At 42.7% G+C, this 19639-nt stretch overlaps 1 protein-coding gene across 1 annotated transcript in view; it reads left to right on the top strand.

Moving 5' to 3' along the window:
- Positions 1-19639, top strand: part of GYS2 (glycogen synthase 2) — a 65063-nt gene that overhangs the window by 41801 nt on the left and 3623 nt on the right. The window contains exons 8-14 of the mRNA XM_062194915.1: positions 1563-1669; positions 2352-2411; positions 2846-2924; positions 3418-3531; positions 11230-11356; positions 16289-16384; positions 17675-17838. Coding sequence (XP_062050899.1) covers positions 1563-1669; positions 2352-2411; positions 2846-2924; positions 3418-3531; positions 11230-11356; positions 16289-16384; positions 17675-17838 — 747 coding nt within the window. The remainder of the gene's footprint in view (positions 1-1562; positions 1670-2351; positions 2412-2845; positions 2925-3417; positions 3532-11229; positions 11357-16288; positions 16385-17674; positions 17839-19639) is intronic.

Genomic DNA, 19639 nt, shown 5'->3' with positions numbered 1-19639 from the left:
TGAGATGCTCTCTTTCCACAAAGTACATTTATTCTTTGACAGTGTGTTTTCTACTCTTGGGGTAAAGTTCCTGTTCCACAGCTTCTACAGGAAAAGAAAACACATTTGTGAATTGAAAAACACCAATTAAAATCCCAGCTCTGCCACTAACCTGTTATAGGAACTCAAGGAAAAGTATTTAATCATTCATACCTCTCTTTTGATGTTAATAAAATGAGGATAATGCTATCTATCGTACATGATTGGGTTAAATTATGTATTTAAAGCCTACCAGGGCGGGCACTGTGGCACAGCTGGTAAAGCTGCCACCTGCAGTGCCAGTATCCCATATGCATACTAGTTCTAGTCCTGGCTGCTCCACTTCCAATCCAGCTCTCTGCTATGGCCTGGGAAAGCAGCAGAGGATGGCCCAAGTCTTTGGGCCCCTGCACTCATGTGGGAGACCCAGAAGAAGCTCCTGACTTTGGATTGGTGTAGCTCTAGCCATTGTGGCCATTTAGAGAGTGAACCAGCAGATGGAAGACCTTTTCTCTGTCTCTGTATCTCTCTCTCTCTCTCTCACTCTCTTTCTTTCTCTCTGCCTCTGCCCCTCTGTAACTCTGCCTTTCAAATAAATAAATCTTTTTTTTTTTTAAAAAAAAAAGCATACCAGTACAGTGCCTGCTACACCAAAAGTGCTAGGTATGCGTTTATTCCTTCACTGGGGGCTAACAGCCATACTACCACACTATAAGAGTGGACAAGTAGCAGAAAGCTGTAAATTATCTATTTGTTCACATCAACATGAATGAGCTAAAATAAATGAATACACCATAATTAACTCTTGGTTAAATTTTCAATCTAAAATTTTATTTAGTAGTGATTTTTAAAGATATTCTCTTTTTACTGATGTTCATTTTATTTGAAAGGCAGAGACAGACAGTTGGAGAAAGATCTTCCATCTGCTGGTTCGCTCTCCATATGCCTACAACATTTAGGGCTGGCCAGGCTGAAGCCAGGAACCTGGAGTTCAATCTGTGCCTTTCAAGTGGGTAACAGGGACCCAGGTGTTTAAGCTACCACCTGCTACTTCCCTGGGTGCACATCAGCAGGAAGCTGCAATTAGAGGCAGAGAAGTCAAAATTCAAACCAGGTACTCTAATATGGGTTATGGCTGTCCCAAGTGGTGACTTAACCTCAATGCCAAACAACCATCCCTGAAGTTTTAAAGAACTAATTTTGGCCTTGTAGAAAGCTCACCTGTTAGTTATTTTTTAGCCATGGGAAGGCACCATGATATCAATAGCAATTGTTATATAATTTGGAGGATCAATGCCATGAAAAAGCCTTTTGTCTGAACCTTCAAGCTGTTAATTGATAAATCTTGATTAAAAGCCAGATTTAAATGAACAGTTTTAGAAACATCTCAGGAAGATGAAAATAATTCATCTGTGAACCACCAATAAGTATTCTCTTTTATTTAATGATGTTTTAAAACACTGCTTTTTAAAGCTTTTGGTCCATCTACCACGTGCCTTTTAATCTTTGGTAGTTGACTCTGCTGTTTTCTAATCCCTTGTCAGATGCATAAGAGTGACGTCACGGTGGTGGTGTTTTTCATTATGCCTGCCAAGACAAATAACTTCAATGTGGAAACTCTGAAGGGACAGGCAGTGCGAAAACAGCTATGGTAATCTCACTTCTTGTGAATGTTCCCAAGCATCAAGTGTAAAAACTTTATTTTTTTTATTGTAGTTGACGCATACAATTTGTACATATTTATGGGATGCCACGTGATGTCTTAATACATGTGTACATGTAAATGTATATGGTATAATGTATGATATATATGGTATAATGTATAATATATGGTGTAATGTTTAAATTAGAGTAAACATATCTATATCCTCAAACACATAGCTTTCCTTTATGGTGAAAACATTCAAGATCCTTTCTTTTAGTTTTTAAAAATTTAGAGAGAGAAAGAGCTCTTATGGAAATTTAAAAACATATACCAAAGTAAAGTGATTAGTAAAATGACTCCATATTCCATACTCAGAAATAATCAACTAATTCCCAATCTTGTTACACTTATATCTCCACCCATTTATGTTCCTTACCCTCTACCTCTAGCCTTCCCTGATTATCATCAAGAAATAAATAAAAATTGAAGTTCTCTGAGCTGTCAGGGCATTTTGTTGCCTAATTTTTGGATGTTCTAACCCAAGATAAATTGTCAAATAGGAAAATAATAGAGGAGGTTGTACAGAAGACCTGTAACTTCAAAGAATGTTGATGCAACAACAACACTGTCTTGACAAGCAGAGTAAAAGTTATACCATTTAGATGATTGACCTTTCTATTTCAAACAGGGACACTGTACATTGCATGAAAGAAAAGTTTGGAAAGAAACTCTATAATTCATTATTAAGGTACGTGCTTGGAATAACTGACTCTTCAAACATTCACTAAACTGATCAATTTTGACATTGCAATATAGTTATTTTGTTCTAGATATAAAATGATCAATAGCCCATTCAGATCTGGCATATGCCGTGAGCAATGTTGTGTTCTTCATTTGACAAACACTTGTAAACAGTATGTATGGATGAGAGCACATTTGTGTGCGCAGACAACTTCTAATTTGATGGAGAACTTGTTATGATTAATGTGTCAGTCTGAAGCTGAGGGAGATTTAAAGTCACACAATATATATTAAATAGATGTACTTAAATATGAAACCTATATTACTAATTTGTTTAACGAATAATAAACAAAGTATGTAATCTATATGTCTAGCACTTAGGAAGCCATTAATTAGTGCCAGCTGTTTTCATTTTTATTAGCAACTCTGTTTTCCCCATAGAGGAGAAATTCCTGACATGGCTAATATTTTGGATCGCGATGATCTAACAATTATGAAAAGAGCCATCTTTTCAACACAGGTAATAAAAGGTGACCACCATTTCCTATAATTATCAAAATCCATATAACTCAGTATTTTGATTTATTGGCATGAGCCGATTTGGGAATATTTAGAACTGACAGAAAAGATATTCTTACATAGTCCCTTTGTGGGAGTCACTTTGTGTGTTTTTTCATGAGTGGTCTTAATGACTCCTCAAGTCCTGGAGCACAGCCCCTCTAGAAGAAACCAGTGCAAATTTCAGGACACCTTCACATTCCAAATAAGGCTCACACGCAGTAGGGAAATCCAGGGCTTTCGTATGGTGGCTGCAGGAGGAAAAACAGAAGCTTCACGTGTGCACAGTAAGCCAAAGCTCCGGAACCCATACAGGCACACAGTCATCATCATTAGTGTCATCTCAAAAGCCGAAGGCATACAGGTCAGATGAAATGCCAGTGCTGTGTTGTTGGAAGTGGTATTGCGTTTTTGTGCTTTGCACAATTGATGTTTTCTCCTCGCTCTGACTTCAGAGGCAGTCTTTGCCCCCGGTGACCACTCACAACATGATTGATGACTCCACCGATCCCATCCTCAGCACGATCAGACGGATAGGGCTTTTCAACAACCGCCCAGACAGGGTCAAGGTAAAACTCATCCCTTGTGTGTGCAGGTACCAGAAGCTTCCCTTTGTTGTTTTTAACACCAACCTGAGATACTTGTAAACATTTCCCAAGAAATCTGATTCTGTTTCTTGAGTGCAGTATGAAGAATATTTTGGCATCATCCTTAAAAGCTAACACATATTCATGGTTTTGAGTTAGAATTCTAGCATTTATTTTCATTGTGCAATCATCAATAAGGACAGGGAAATTGCTTAACTTTTAATAATGTAAATATAATCTAAGAATTAATTTAATAGTAGACTATCTAATATTAACATAAATTCTGTTGGCTTTTTCCTGGTTTTTGGCTGATTGATCCCTAGCTGCTAAGGATGTTTGAGGCACGAACCAGCAGATGGGGGGACTCTCTCTCTCTTTCTCTCTCTGTCGTTCAATTTAAGAAGACAATATGAGTCTCCACTTTAAAGACTATGACTAAAAATATTTTTCTGTAGTTTTCTATGGGAGAGTCATTCTTTTGACTCTTGAGTTTCTACAATGACAGGGCCCAGGGTTGGTGGTTACTGAGGGTATTTTTTTTTAAAATATTTATTTATTTGAGAGGCAGAGTTAGAGACAGAGAGAGAGAGAAGGAAAGACGGAGAGAGAGGTCTTCCATCTGATGGGTCACTTCCCAGCTGGGCCAATCCAAAGCCAGGAGCCAGGAGCTTCTTCCAGGTCTCCCTCGTGGGTGCAAGGTCCCAAGTACTTGGGCATCTTCCACTGCTTTCCCAGGCCATTAGCAGAGAGCTGGATCAGAAGTAGTGCAACCAGAACTAGACCCAGCGCCCATATGGGATGCAGGTGCCACAGCCAAAGGCTTAACCTACTACACCATAGTGCTGGCCACTGCTGAGGGTATTTATGTGAATTTAAGACCTGGTTTCTGCCACTGGGGAGCTTTGTGTCTATGAAATCTATGAAGATTGGCTGCATTACAGACATGGTGCTAGGTGTTAGCAACAGTGGTAGGCATGTAAACAGATAATTAACTCTACTCATTCCACGCCACAAGCTTTCATCAAACTTTCCAAAACTTCCTACTTCCACTTCTTTCTTTAACTTTTAGCAGGAGAGTGCCCTGAGAATTCAATGAGTAATGAACCATTTCAGTGTCCAGCCACACTGGTATACAATGTAAATTTTGACCTATTCTTATTTTCCTTTGAGTTCTGAGGCTTTCTTCAATTTCATTGTCTCCTACATTAATAGGGAACTTGCCCTGTTTGCTCTCTCTGATATTGTAGATTTATTCCTTTACTTATAGCTCCTTCCTTTGCTATTTACAAATGTTCCTTACATTTCTCCACATTACAGAGTAAACTTTTCCTTTACTCTTTTTCCCTTGATATGTTAAAATATTTCTTCTTTCTCATTCTTCTCTGCAAAACTTCTCGGAACAGAAAGTTCTATGCTTAAAATTCATTTCTCATCTTCCGTTTACTGCTTGATGTAGGCATAAGTGAACATGGTAAAGGAAGACAAATTAAGAACTTGCTACAACAACACAGATGAGAGATGCTGAGGGCCCCTTAGCAAAGCGATGCCCAAAGTGCAGGAAATGGACAGAACAAAAGGAGAAATGGTTGCTGTGGATATGACCTGACTGAATGACCCACAGATGATGGGAGTGAGGAAGAGGGAGGTGGCAAAGGGAGTAGCCTCCTGGTTTTGCTATCAAACCAGTGTTTTCTACAAGCTTTGGAAAGGCTATAGCAGAAGCTGATTTGAAGACTAGGTCACAAACAGAGTTCAGTTTTGGATAGTTTGAGTTGCAAATGAGATATACAAATTGAGATGGGTAACAGGCAGTTAGAAAACAAAGAGAGAGCCATAGGAACCAATGGCCTCAAATATGAGGCTGAATAAGTGAAGAAGAGTGTGGACCCTGGAAATCCTCACGATTTAAGAGAAAAATACAGAGATAGAAAACGAAAAAAAGAAGTAGAGAATTAGATGAGAAAAAACAGTAGGAAAAAATAGGAGAAATTTTCATAATGGTAGGAAGAGTACATAGTATATAGTACTGAGTTTAAATATAAACAAGTTTATAAAATGTTGTATACCACTTTATCCCATGCATTTCAAATACACACATATGCACAAGTATCCACACATACTCATATATACATTTGTGCCTACACATACACACATGCACAATATGTTGCTGAATGCCGTAGAATTATAAGTGACTATTATTTTCTCATTTGTTTTTGCATTTCTGAAACTTTTTCACCTAGCCCAAATCTTACAGTAAGCAAGCTACATCCTTGTGACTCTAGGGATCTATTTATCACAGATGTAGCAAATACCATCCTTTGTATTTTTCATCTGCATTGGACCCCAGAATGTATCAGAACTAATTTGATCTCAATCTCATGTCGTTTACTGGAAACCTATCCTTCACAATTTTTACCTTTAAAGGTGAAAAGAAATAATAGACATAAGGAAATCCACTTACTTTCCAGTGGTTTTCTGTTTTTTTTTTTTTCTGACATTTACCTGATTGTGTGGGTCATATTCTGTATATCTGCCTGGCATCTATTATTAAATACTGGTGCAAGGGGCAGGCAATTGGCCTAGAGATTAAGATGTTGGTGTCCCAGGCCGGCGCCACGGCTCAATAGGCTAATCCTCCACCTTGAGGCGCAGTACACCGGGTTCTAGTCCTGGTCGGGGCGCCGGATTCTGTCCCGGTTGCCCCTCTTCCAGGCCAGTTCTCTGCTGTGGCCCAGGAGTGCAGTGGAGGATGGCCCAAGTGTTTGGGCCCTGCACCCCATGGGAGACCAGGAGAAGCACCTGGCTCCTGGCTTCAGATCAGCGCGGTGCGCTGGCCGCAGTGCGCCGGCTGCGGGCATTGGAGGGTGAACCAACGGCAAAAGGAAGACCTTTCTCTCTGTCTCTCTCTCTCTTACTGTCCACTCTGCTTGTCAAAAAAAAAAAATGTTGGTGTCCCATGTATGTATATGTATATATATAGTCTTATCCAGCTCCTGCTCCTGACTCCAGCTTCCTGCTAATGCAGACCCTGGGAGGCAGCAGTGAAGTCTCAAGTGGTTGGTTTCCTGGCACCCAGCTTCACCCCCAGCCAGGGCCATGGTAGGCATTTGGAGAGTCAATCAGCAGATGGAAACTGTCAGACTCTGTGCATATTGTATGTTTCAAACACACAAAAATAAAAATAGTTTTTGACAGTACAATCTATAGCTAATACAGATTCCGAATCATTTGATAATGCTTCCTTCCTTAATACAAAGATGTCGATTTGTGTGTGTGTGTGTGTGTGTAACTGGTTACTGTGGACTTATTTTAAATATACTAATGTTACTGTTACTATATACAGCTTTCCACTGCATTTAGCAACATTTCCTCACGTATGCCTTCCATGTACTAAAAACATCTTAGCTGGCAGACAGATGGGTGCCTTATTCTACGAGCAGTTTAGAGTGATGGTTCTAATAGGGATTCCTATTAATAGATGGGGGAATTTGCCAAGCCAGAGGTGCCCATTAATGGGATCACCACTAGAAAGAAATGGGTCAGCACTCACACTCGTCCCTGTACCTGTTCCAGGCCGAGAGCAGCTGAGGTTGTCCATCAAGATCCTTCTGCAAAGATCTTGTGAAGGGAATCTGAGCTCTCTTTCCAAGGCTGCCGCATCTACAAAGAAGGCAGTAGGCTAAGTCCTTAAAGACCATGATCACACTGTCTCGCTTTAAATCCCTGCTACTGATCCAATTTGTGAAAGCACTTAATCTGATTGTCCTCGGTCTTCTCATCTGTAAAACCGTGACAAAATAACTCCCTATGCATAAAAGTGTGAGGATTAAACATGAATAGGTGTTGTATTTAACACAGTCCCTGGCACATAGTAAATGCATAAACTAATCGCATTTATTAATGCTTAGTCCAGTATCAGATGCATGATGAATACTCAATAATTTTCCTTTTTGATTTAAATTTTTTTCAATTTTTTTTTTTTGAGAGAGAGAAGGGAAGGAGGGAGGCAGACCACACACATGCACACACACACACACATACAGAGAGAGAGAGAGAGAGAGAGAGATCCTATCTGCTGACTCACTCTCCAAATGCCCACAACAATCAGGACGTGTAGAAGAGAAGTGGAAGCGATTTTGTGAGAGTAGATGCTCTGAGCTGGGAACCTAATCCAGGTCCCTCATATTAGTGGCAGGAACCCAATCACCTGCTGCCTCACGCATTAGCAGGAAGCTGGAGTCAGAAGCTGGAGCCAGGTGTCAGATCCAGGCACTCTGATAAGAAACACAGGCACTTCACTGGTAGACCAGACACCTGCCCCCTCAGAGTTTCAGAAGAAAGATGTGAACAGAGTTCTCTGAGACTAGAAGAAAGTGCAGTTATCTCTGCCTGCAGGATCTGATGGGATGTTTCATAAAAGAGAGGCCGTGTTAGCTGGATTTGACAGATGAACAGGAGTTCCTTATGCAAATGACATGAGAGCAGTTTGCTAGGCTGAGGGAAAAGTGGATGAAATGGCACAAGGATATACAAGCACTTGGCTGACATAGGCTGAATGGAGATAGAAATGTATCTCACGAAAGTTACATTTCACAGTTGAACTCATGTGAGATATCCAATTCCTAGTGTCATAAGGCAACTACATACACACAGAAGAAATAAAAGGACAGCACGTTCCTGACATTTCATGTACACGCGAGGCATGGCAGGAAACTTGCATCAGTTCAGAGTTTGGTATTTTATTTTATTAACAGAATTATTTGCCTGTGCTAATACGAGTAGCGATTGAATCTCCCGTCTGTTTATACAACTCTAGAGTAGATTGTAATTCTGTCAATGGAGCGGCAGGTTTTGAATATGAATATCAGCATTTGATTCAGCAAATGCTGCAGATCAGTTTGAACTTGGGTGTATTACTCATTTATCCTGCCCTGGCACCATGTATGGTGAGAAATGTTCAGACTACAGATTTCAAGTCTCAGGCTGGTCTGCCCTCTCTTTGAAAGTAAAAGAATTTCTGGGATCTTACTTGCCCTGTGGGATTAAAAAGAAATGGGAAAATGGGCAAATTTTTGTTTTCATTTTGTTTTGTTTTTCCGGTGGATGTAGAGCCTGCTGTCAGCTGAGCCTACGGGATCATGGATCATGTTTCATTCCCTCGCTAATTTTCCCTGGCCTCTAATATCCTTTCCACAGCCCCAAGTTCCTGCAATTGGCTGTTTTAGGGCCCTGAGCAGCTGTTTTCTTATTTTAGTCAGGCTGTTGGACTGTTGGGCTGTCATTCTGTTTGGCTGGGAGCACAGGGAATGAGCCATGGTGTTTTTCTGTTCCAAAATGGGTTTTGGAGAATGCAGCATTTCCTAAGTTTGGAAATGCCAAAGTAGACGCGATGTTTCTAAGTTCTCTGACAACAGGTTGCTGATTTGCAATTGCTCAAATACAGTTTCTCACAATGTCTCTTTCTCTGGTGTGCAGTGCCCTTTACAGAAAAGGAATTCAAAACATGCTCAGTGGAGGAAAATATTTTACCTACTTCCACTTTGCCATTTTGTGATGCTTGTGATTGAATAAACTATTTTTAGAGTCTGGCTTGGGACATTTTTCCATTTTTTTCTTTTAAATTTAACTGATCTTCTATTTGTGGAATATTGAGATATAATTAATGCCTATAACATCCCCATTCCATCAAAACGAAGACTTCAGATTATCTTTTACTTTAATCCTTGGAAGATGATGCAATTGTAAAGTGATAAAATAAATGTAGCATTAATAATTCCATGGCTTTTTATGCCTTAATTTCTTTCTGTCTAAAATCAAGAGATTGTCTATTCTACACATCACACAATGTTGCTATAATTCAGTGAGTTAACATATGTGAAAATTATTTATAGTATATACAAAGCTATGCAAATGTTGTTATGATCATCGTTACATATCCAAGGTAGTGTTTTTCTTCAAAGTAATCTCTTAGGAAGAATGCTTGCTTACTCCAGAAAGGAAAAGTGTAGTATGCTTGCTAAAAACAGTTTTTGTCCTTTCCTTCTTTTGTCTTTTGTTTTCCTTCTAGAGCAACTCCATGTAAAGCTGTTAGCTGAAGCCACAGCAGGTGGTATCTGCAGGAGACTGGGGCGGGTGCACAGAAGGGAAGAGAATCACTTCAGAGCCCTAGCAGGGCCAGAAAGGTCCACTCAGAGGGGGAAGCTGGTGTCAGAGCCAGAGTGCAGTGAAATTTCTGTCCTGGTTGAGTAGGGAAAAATTGACAGATACGACAGGAGTCTTCAGTTAGGGAACCGAATATATCCTTTATTATATATAGATCAAGGCTAGACAGGAAATGGAGTTTAGTATGAGAGCAAAGTTGAGCCGGACAACCCTCCAACCTCCAGTCTGAGACCTGGGACCTGAGCAAAAGTTAGGACTGCATAACAGAAGAGAAAACACCACCCAGCACCCAGGCTTCTCTCTCTCTCTCTCTCTGAATGGAACACAACATTAAAATAGTTAAATTGGGGTAGACATTTGACCTAGTGATTACATTGTTAGTTGAGATGTTTGTGTCCCACTTCTGTGTACCTTGATTTCAATTCCCAGCTCCTGCCTCTCCCTCCAGCTTGGATAATTGAGTTGCTGCCACCCACTTGGGAGACTTGGATTGAGCTCAAGTTCTTGACTCCTGGCTTCAGCCTCAGCAGAGTCCTGGCTGCTGCAGGCATTTTGGGAGTGAACAGGGAATGAGAGTCTCTCTCTCTCTCTCTCTCTCTCTCTCTCTCTCTCTCTCTCTCTCTCCCTCCCTCCCTCCCTTCCTCTCCCTCTCCCTCTCCCTCTCTCTCCCTCTCTCTCTCTCCCTCCCTCTCTCTCCCTCCCCCTCTCTCTCTGTCTCTCCCTCTATCAAACTATCAAGAACATAAATAATTTTTTAAAAGATTTTATTTATTTGTGAGATAGAGTTACAGACATAGGGGGAGAGACAGAGAGAGAGGTCTTCCATCTGCTGGTTCACTCCCCAGATGGCTGCAACGGCCAGAGCTGGGCTGATCTGAAGCCAGGAGCCAGAAGCTTCTTCCTGGTCTCCCACACAGCTGCAGGGGCCCAAGGAATTGGGCCATCTTCTACTGCTTTCCCAGGCCATAGTGGAGAGCTGGATTAAAAGAGTAGCAGCTGATGGCCGGCGCCATGGCTCAATAGACTAATCCTCCACCTGCAGCGCCAGTACACCAGGTTCTAGTCCCGGTCAGGGCACCGGATTCTGTCCCGGTTGCCCCTCTTCCAGGCCAGCTCTCTGCTGTGGCCCGGGAGTGCAGAGGAGGATGGCCCAAGTGCTTGGGCCCTGCACCCTATGGGAGACCAGGAGAAGTACCTGGCTCCTGCCTTCGGATCAGCGTGGTGCACTGGCCGCAGTGCGCCAGCTGCGGCGGCCATTGGAGAGTGAACCAATGGCAAAAGGAAGACCTTTGTCTCTGTCTCTCTCTCGCTCACTGTCTACTCTGCCTGTTAAAAAAGAAGAAGAAGAAGAAGAAGAGTAGTAGCTGGGACTTGAACCGGCACCCATATGGGTATGCCAGCACCTCAGGTGGTGCTACACAACCTACATAAATAATTTTTAAATAACCAAATTGTAGACATTTTTTGGGGTTTGCTTTTTTCTTTTTCTCATTAGAATTTTCCTTTTTGTTATTTCAGGTGATCTTACACCCAGAGTTTCTTTCTTCCACCAGCCCCTTATTACCCATGGATTATGAAGAGTTCGTGCGAGGTTGTCATCTTGGAGTATTCCCATCTTACTATGAACCCTGGGGTTATACCCCAGGTAGGTGACATGTACAAGTTACAAAATAATTTTTATCTTGTTAGTATTTTATTTGAAGTACATGAATATAATATTCAAAGTTGGTAAATAATTCCCACTGAGGTCTTGATTGTTCAGTTTGGAAGAGGATTTTGTTTGCATCTGTCTCAGGGATCTGCTTTCTGCTTTGTAGATCCTGACCTAAGAATCAGGTCACAGAATTGTGAAAGTATACCCTGGCGCTGCTGGGGACACTCATTGTTGAGTTATTGCCTCACATTCCAAAAAGAAAGAATGTTTGTAAAAATGATGTGTGGTTTAGAGATTTATTTATTGGAAAGGCAGAGTGACAGAGATGGAGGGGAGAAATCTTGCACCCACTGGTTCACTCCACAAATGACTACAACAACCAGTTCTGGGCCAGGCCAAAGCCAGAAGACAGGAACTCTATTCTGACCTCCCTTATGGGTATCTGGGACCCAATACTTGCATCACCTCCCATTTCCTTCCCAGGGGAATTAACAGGAATGCTGGATTGAAAGTGGAGCAGCTGGGACTCAAACTGGCACTCTGATCAGGGTTGCCAGCAGCGGCTTAACCAACCAAGTCACAATGCTGGCTCTGACATCAACATAGCTCCTCCCTTCTTCCGTCCCCTCCCCACTCCATTTTAAAGATGTGGATTCTCAGATGCACCATTTCTTTTTCTTACCTTGTCTCTACTAGCATTGTTGCCATGTCCATCAAGAGGATTTGATTCTTTTTCCTATCAAAATGTCAACTTCAGAGTGAAACAGATACTTTAAACACATGTCAATGTAAAAAAATACAATAATGACATTTCCATCTCTATTGGTAAGCAGAGAGTATGTATCTGATTTAGGTACAGTTCTTTGTATAATTTTTTTAAAGAGAAGGCACAGAAAATATTTTACTTACAAATAAGAGAGGAAATTTCACATTCTGCCTCAATGTCATCACTGATTTTTTTGAAGATTTATTTATTTCTTATTTGAAAGGCAGAGTTATAGGAGGCAGAGGCAAAGAGAGAGGCCCTCCATCCACTGGTTCACTCCCCAAATGGCTGCAATGGCCAGAGCTGCTCTGACCCGAAGCCAGGAGCCAGGAGCCTCCTCTAGGTCTCCCATGCAGGCGTAGGTACCCAAGGACGTGGGCCATCTTCCACTAATTTCCCAGGCCATAGCTAGAGTTGGATAGGAGGTGGAGCAGCCAGGACTGGACCTATATGGGATGCTGACACTGCAGGTGGGGGCTTTACCTGCTAAGCCACCACGCCATCCCTGTCATCACTTATTTAAAGCTCATGTGAGGGACAACAGAGGCCAAGGTGGTAAAGAAAAATAGTAGGCTGAATTAGAGAGGAGGAACTTTCTAAACATTTGTGTTATGGTCCTATATTTTAAAAATAGAACTTAAAATTCTATAAAAATGGGATCCCATAGGATTCTTTTCAACAGGAGCAATACTAGGACCGTCCGAAGGTCTGAGTCTTATTTTAGGGTCTTTCAAGAATAATTTTCTCTCAGTCACTACTCAGACCATGACATGGAAAACGTATCTAACTCCTCTAGCCAGCTGCCCTGGCATTTCTAGAACTTGCTACTGACATCAGTCCCACTTGTATGAAAATGGTGCCTTTTTATAAAATGCACACACAAATATCTCAAATTGTTTATGATGCAGTATCTTGTGAGAGAAGGAAAAGACACATTTCACTGCTGAAATTAACACTCTGCTATTGACCCTTGTTTCTGTTATTTCTAATAAAGATTGCAGTTTAATATTGGAAGGGTCACATACAGGGCGGCAGAAATCATGAGTGCATGAGTGACGGAATGAGGGAAGCACTGGGAAAGACGAGTCCTGTAACTAAGCTGACCTCCCACCAAAACAGCCTTCTATAGACAGTTAATCTTTTTTTTTTTTTTTTTTTACAGGCAGTGTGGACAGTGAGAGAGAGAGAGACAGAGAGAAAGGTCTTCCTTTTGCCATTGGTTCACCCTCCAATGGCTGCTGCAGCCGGCGCATCGCGCTGATCCGAAGCCAGGAGCCAGGTGCTTCTCCTGGTCTCCCATGGGGTGCAGGGCCCAAGGACTTGGGCCATCCTCCACTGCTTTCCCGGGCCATAGCAGAGAGCTGGCCTGGAAGAGGGGCAACCAGGACAGAATCCGGCGCCCCGACCGGGACTAGAACCCTGGGTGCCGGCGCCGCAAGGTGGAGGATTAGCCTATTGAGCCGTGGCGCCGGCCAGTTAATCTTAACAACCTAAAATGATAGGGAGATATAGATATAATGTTCTAATATAAAGACCTGAGAAAATGGTACAAGAGATAGAGAAGCAGGCCCTTGCACACTTGTTAAGCCACCACTAGCGATACCATATGCCACATCATAGTGCCTAGGTTAGAGTCTAAATTGTTTCTTATAACTTCCTGCCAATAAGCACCCTGGTAGGTAGGAAGTGATGGCTTAGGTGAAAGACCTGTATTTAGTCCCCAGATCCTGGCACTGGCCTGGCTCAGCCCTGTCTGTTGTGGGCATTTGGGAAATGAAACTGTAGAGAGAAGATCTCAATTTCTCTTTGTCTCTCATCTCTCTTTCTCTTTTGGCTTTTCAGATAAAGTAGATAAAAGGTTTTAGTCAAAGACAATTAATAAATGAGTCATTTGATGTTTGAAATTAACCAAAAGGAATTGGTCACTCCTCACTTAAACCATAGTTACAGAAAGAACAAGATTTCTAGTGGTATAAATTTAGCATTGGCATATCAGCTAGCTCTTCACTATAACAAATCATCTTTCTATATGTGATACTAGGTCTAACTCACCCTGGAAAGCATTCCTTAAAGCTTGTTCTGAGTTTTGAGGAAACTTAATGACTCGGAGTGCAAGCAGTTGTTTCATTAAATTCGTTCAGTGAACACGTACTGAGCTAACATGGGGACCTGGCCTTTTACTACCTTGTGTACTGATAGTGGATGCATATTTAATTTAAAAATAAGGATCTCAATAGGCTAATCCTCCGCCTTGCGGCACCGGCACACCGGGTTCTAGTCCCGGTCGGGGCACCGATCCTGTCCCGGTTGCCCCTCTTCCAGGCCAGCTCTCTGCTGTGGCCAGGGAGTGCAGTGGAGGATGGCCCAAGTGCTTGGGTCCTGCACCCCATGGGAGACCAGGAGAAGCACCTGGCTCCTGCCATCGGATCAGCGTGGTGCGCCGGCCGCAGCGCGCCAACCGCGGCGGCCATTGGAGGGTGAACCAACAGCAAAAAGGAAGACCTTTCTCTCTATCTCTCTCTCTCTCACCGTCCACTCTGTCTGTCAAAAAAAAAAAAAAAATAAGGATCTGTGAGCCTCCCTGGAATTGTGCGCAAAATTCTGTGTGTGCATGCATATGAGTGTATAAGACAGTTTTTCCAGAAATAAGTCCTAGAATTTTCATAATATTCTCAAAAGAGTTGATAATCCCCACCCCAGATTCCTCCCATCTCCCACCTCCAAAACCTCAGAGAAGCACTGTTCTCAAGCTACAGAACTAAAGCCACGAGGAAATGATTGTAGAGCAGGAGGTAAGGCCGCTGTCTAAATTGTATCACTTCACGGAGTGATGGTAGCTTCCTTTCACCAACCGAGAGTCATTCCATAATCAAATATAAATTCCTGATTAAAAATGCAAGTGTCCTGAGAACAATATATATATATATATATATATATATATATATATTTTTTTTTTTTTTCATTCTGAAAGGCAGACAGACAGAGAGAGATCTTCGATGTACTGGTTAGTGCCCCAAATGTCTGCAACAGCTGGGCTGGGCCAGGCCAAAGCCAAGAGCCAGATACTCAGTCTGAGTCTCCTACATGAGTGACAGGAACCCAAGTACTCAAGTCTTCACCTGCTTCCTCTCAACAAATGCACCAACAGGAAGTTGGAACTGGGAGCACGGCTGTGATTCAAACTCAGGATATAGGATAAAGGATATATATAGGCTTCTTCCCCACTGGCATCTTATTTTTTTTAAAGATTTATTTATTTATTTGAAAGTCAGAATTACACAGAGGGAGGAAAGGCAGAGAGAGAGAAAGAGAGGTCTTCCACCTGCTGGTTCACTCTCCAATTGGCCACAACCACCAGAGCTGCGCCGATCCAAAGCCAGGAGCCAGGAGCTTCTTCTGGGTCTCTCACGTGGGTGCAGAGGCCCAAAGACTTGGGACATCTTTCACTGCTTTCCCAGGCCATAGCAGAGAGCTGGATAGGAAGTGGAGCAGCCGGGACTCAAACCAGCACCCATGTGGGATGCTGGCACTGCAGGTAGTGGCTTTACCTGCTATGCCACAGTGCTGTGCTCCCCACCCCCCAAACTGGCATCTTAAGCATTGTGCGAAATCTTGGCCCCAAGAACATCAGGTTTTAACCAAAAGATGAAGGAGGCCTGGGACATCATCAGTTCTCTGAACTCCCAAGAAAGTAGCAGGGATTTGTGCCAAGGGAAATTTCTATGAGCAGAGACGCAGTCATGTTGAAGTCACATCCAGTCGTTCCACAATCTTGCCAGGTGCTTAGAGATACAAAGCTAGAATGGAGCAAAAACCATGTCTAACCACAGTTGGGGTTAGACAGGCAGTAGTGTGGGGTGGTTTGGAGCTGGGCCCCTGGCTTCAAATTTTAGTTCTGTCACATCCTCTGGCTTTGTGAGGTTGGCCAGATTGTTTGACTTTGCTGTGCTTCAGTTTCTTTGCTATTGAGGATGGGATGGTGATTGCCCTATGTCTCAGGCTTGTGGGAAGAGTAAAGGAGCAGAGCACAGATATGGTAGCACAGGTGGCACAAAGTGGACACTGCTGTGAGTGGGATGATAAGGACATTGTTCCTGCTGCATACGCATGAGGCTATAGGCATGGGTCTGAAGCCAAGTCTTTGTTTCCTCCGGCAGCCGAGTGCACCGTGATGGGCATCCCCAGTGTGACCACAAACCTCTCCGGCTTTGGCTGCTTCATGCAGGAGCACGTGGCTGACCCGACTGCTTATGGTGAGGCTTTTCATCACGATCCTTACCCAGGAGACGTGCCCCCCTAACCAAGCAAGGGCTTTGCAGAACCTCCCTCTAAAGCTACCCTGATCACTAAATTCATGTTTATACTTGTTGTTTAATTAAACGTAAATTCGATTATGTGGTTCACAGATAAGAATGCTTTTGATATTCAACATATTGCCCTAAAAACAAGCTGCAAAAGGAGTGAGAAACCTGGGCGACACTTGCTGATCATATTCTTTCCTTTTCTGAACTCTGTTTCCTAGAAGTAATATTACAAAAAACATTGTCTTAGGGTACATATCTTGGTCACTATACTGAACAACACATATGATTATATTTTTTAAAGATTTATTTTATTTATTTGAAAGAGTTACAGAGTGAGTCAGAGGCAGAGAGAGAAGGGAAGACCTTCCATCTGCTGGTTCACTCCCCAGATGGCTGCAACCGCCAGGGCTGAGCTGGCCAGGCTGAAGCCAGGAGCCAGAAGCTTCTTCTGGGTCTCCCACATGGGTGCAGGGGACCAAGGACTTGAGCCATCCTCTGCTGCTTTCCCAGGCACATTAGCAGGGAGCTGGATAGGAAGTGGAGCAGCCGGGACTCAAACCGACACCCATATGGGAGGCCAGCACTGCAGCCTATGATTATTATTTTAAAGGTCATTGTCAAATCAGCATGACTCAGTTAAATTGTGGCCTGGGAATTTACTCATCACCACCAATCTATCAATTAGTCCATCTATCTATCATCTATCTCTATGTATGTATGTATGTATGTATGTATGTATGTATATATCTATCTATCTATCTGTCTATCTATCTATCTTCTATCAGTTTTGTTGTCTGGTAGGGAAGTTAGAATGGGATGGATTCTCTGCCCACACCTTGCCAATCCCGTGGGTCTTTGACAGTTACATAGGAGCTGTTCTCTTTACCCAGGCTAGAGTGGTGGATCTCAGCCCTGGTTACATCCTGGAAACATCAGGGAACACAGAAAAACTGGTACCCAGGTTCCACCCTGCGAATTCTGGAATACAGTTGATTTCACACATCCCTAGATGGTCAGAGTTCTTTTCAGCAAGATTCCCTTTGTTGGCTCTGTGTCGGTAACTGTTGCAAACCATTAATAAGGGATCAATGTTAGAAGGGAAGCGATCAAGTGGAGGCAAAGGCAGAGTCAGGGAGTGGTTGATACAGTTGGTCTCTGATCCAAAGATAGAATAAAGATGGGGAAGAGGGGTTTTAAGGCTAACCTGACTTACCTGTGCTTTGGTTTTGTGCTCGTCAGGTATTTACATCGTGGACAGGAGGTTCCGCTCTCCAGATGACTCGTGCAATCAGCTGACTCAATTTCTCTATGGATTTTGCAAACAGTCACGCCGCCAGAGAATTATCCAGAGGAACCGGACAGAGAGGCTGTCAGATCTTCTGGACTGGAGATACTTAGGCAGGGTAAGTAAGATTTTTATAAACACTTTGAGAGCCACCACTGTAAGAATTCCACTGGGGGCGGGCTTTGGCTTAGAGGTTGAGATACCTGGGTACTACATCTGAATGCCTGGGTTCGATACTTGGCTCTGGCTGCTGACTCCAGCTTCCTGCTGATTCTGACCCTGGATGGCAGCGGCAATGGCTTAAATGGTTAGGTTCTTGCAACCCATGTGTGAGATGCATATTGGCTTCAAGACTCTCGGCTCTGGCTCCCAGCCATTGCAGATATTTGGGTAGTGAATTAACAAATTGGAATTCTTTCTCTCTCTCTAAGAAGTAAATTTTAAAAATTTCATTAGAAGGCTGGTGTTGTTAAGGAGGTGGGTTAAGCTGCTACCTGCAATGCCAGGATCTCGTATGAGTGCCTGTTTGAGTGACTGTTCCACTTCCCATCCAGCTCCCTGCTAACGTACCTGAGACAGAAATAGAAGATGGTCCAAGTACCTGAGCTCCTGTCTCCCATCTGTGGGAACCCAGATGAAGTTTCAGGCTCCTAACTTTGGCTTGGTCCAGCCCTAGCCATTGCTGCCATTTGGGGAATGAATCAGTGGATGCAAGATCTCAATCTCTATCTATCTCTATCTCTATCTCTATCTCTATCTCTATCTCTATCTCTCCATAACTCTGTCTGCCAAGCAAATAAAATACATCTTTAGAAAATTCCATTGGACAAGGAAAGCATTGATTCTAGTCATAATCCATAAAGCCAGTTCAATATAATTGTTAAAATTTCTATGAAAGTTTCATGTACTTTTTAACCTTAATATGAGTTCTTGAAGTCTGAACTCCAAACCTTCACATTGAGTTTGCGTCCTTAATAGCACATCTTTCAGGAAACGGCTAGTCAGTCTATTATCAGAGTGTAGTTTGTATGCAGAACCATTTCATGAAGATGAGGAAAGTGTCGGGAGGAAAGTCCCCACTGTGTTTCATCAGAGAGATAATGTGGCCACGCTCCTCCACTACAACAGAGAGCAGGTATTGCAAACATTTCTCAGAAAATAAAAATGAAAAAGATATCTTTATTTTGGGACAAGTAATTTTGATATTCTTATATAGTTTTGTTCAGAATTTGCATTTTCCACAAACTTTTTAAAGGTCTTTTGTATGGATTACAAAATGATACGTGCAGGAAATACCTCCATCCAATCACGTGATAGGTTTACAAACACCCAGATGTTCACCTGGCTTAGCATTGGATGACTGAATAATTAATAAATTGGCATCTCATGATGTACCTGCTTGTGTGCTGCTGACTCTCCAGGCCAACTGATGCCTGCCGTGACTTGCTCAGCATCTGTCTACACACACTCAGGCCAATGCCCATTGCATCCTGGGTGGCTAATCTTCCTGTCTCTGCTTTACAGTGAAAACAGAAAGATAAGGCTCTTACAGGCGGCCTCTCTCCTAAGTTCTGAGGCAGGATTTCCATGTCCTCTGCCCATCGAGGCCTCGTCTTTTTTCCATGCCGTTCTGCTTCTCTGTGGAACGAAACCCGTGTTTCTAGTCACCCTTGGTGCTCAACTCAGGGCTCAGAATGGCCAGGATCGATGTTTTCCCCTACTTTTTGTGCTATTTCTTGGCCTATGCATTGAAAAATGATTAAAATGAATACTGTCATTTATTTCCTGTCTCTCTCATTCCTGAGGGTGAAAGGATTCTGCCCCTTTAAAAACATGTATATCAGAGGCAGGCGTTTGACACTAGTTAAGAAGCTGCTTGGGATCCCAGCATCGCATACTGCAGTGCCAGGGTTCGAGTC

The sequence above is a fragment of the Lepus europaeus genome, chromosome 6, assembly GCF_033115175.1.
Source record: "Lepus europaeus isolate LE1 chromosome 6, mLepTim1.pri, whole genome shotgun sequence".
Taxonomy (NCBI): Eukaryota; Metazoa; Chordata; class Mammalia; order Lagomorpha; family Leporidae; genus Lepus; species Lepus europaeus.
The sequence above is the reverse complement of the archived record's forward strand: the minus strand, read 5'-3'. Positions and strand labels throughout refer to the sequence as shown.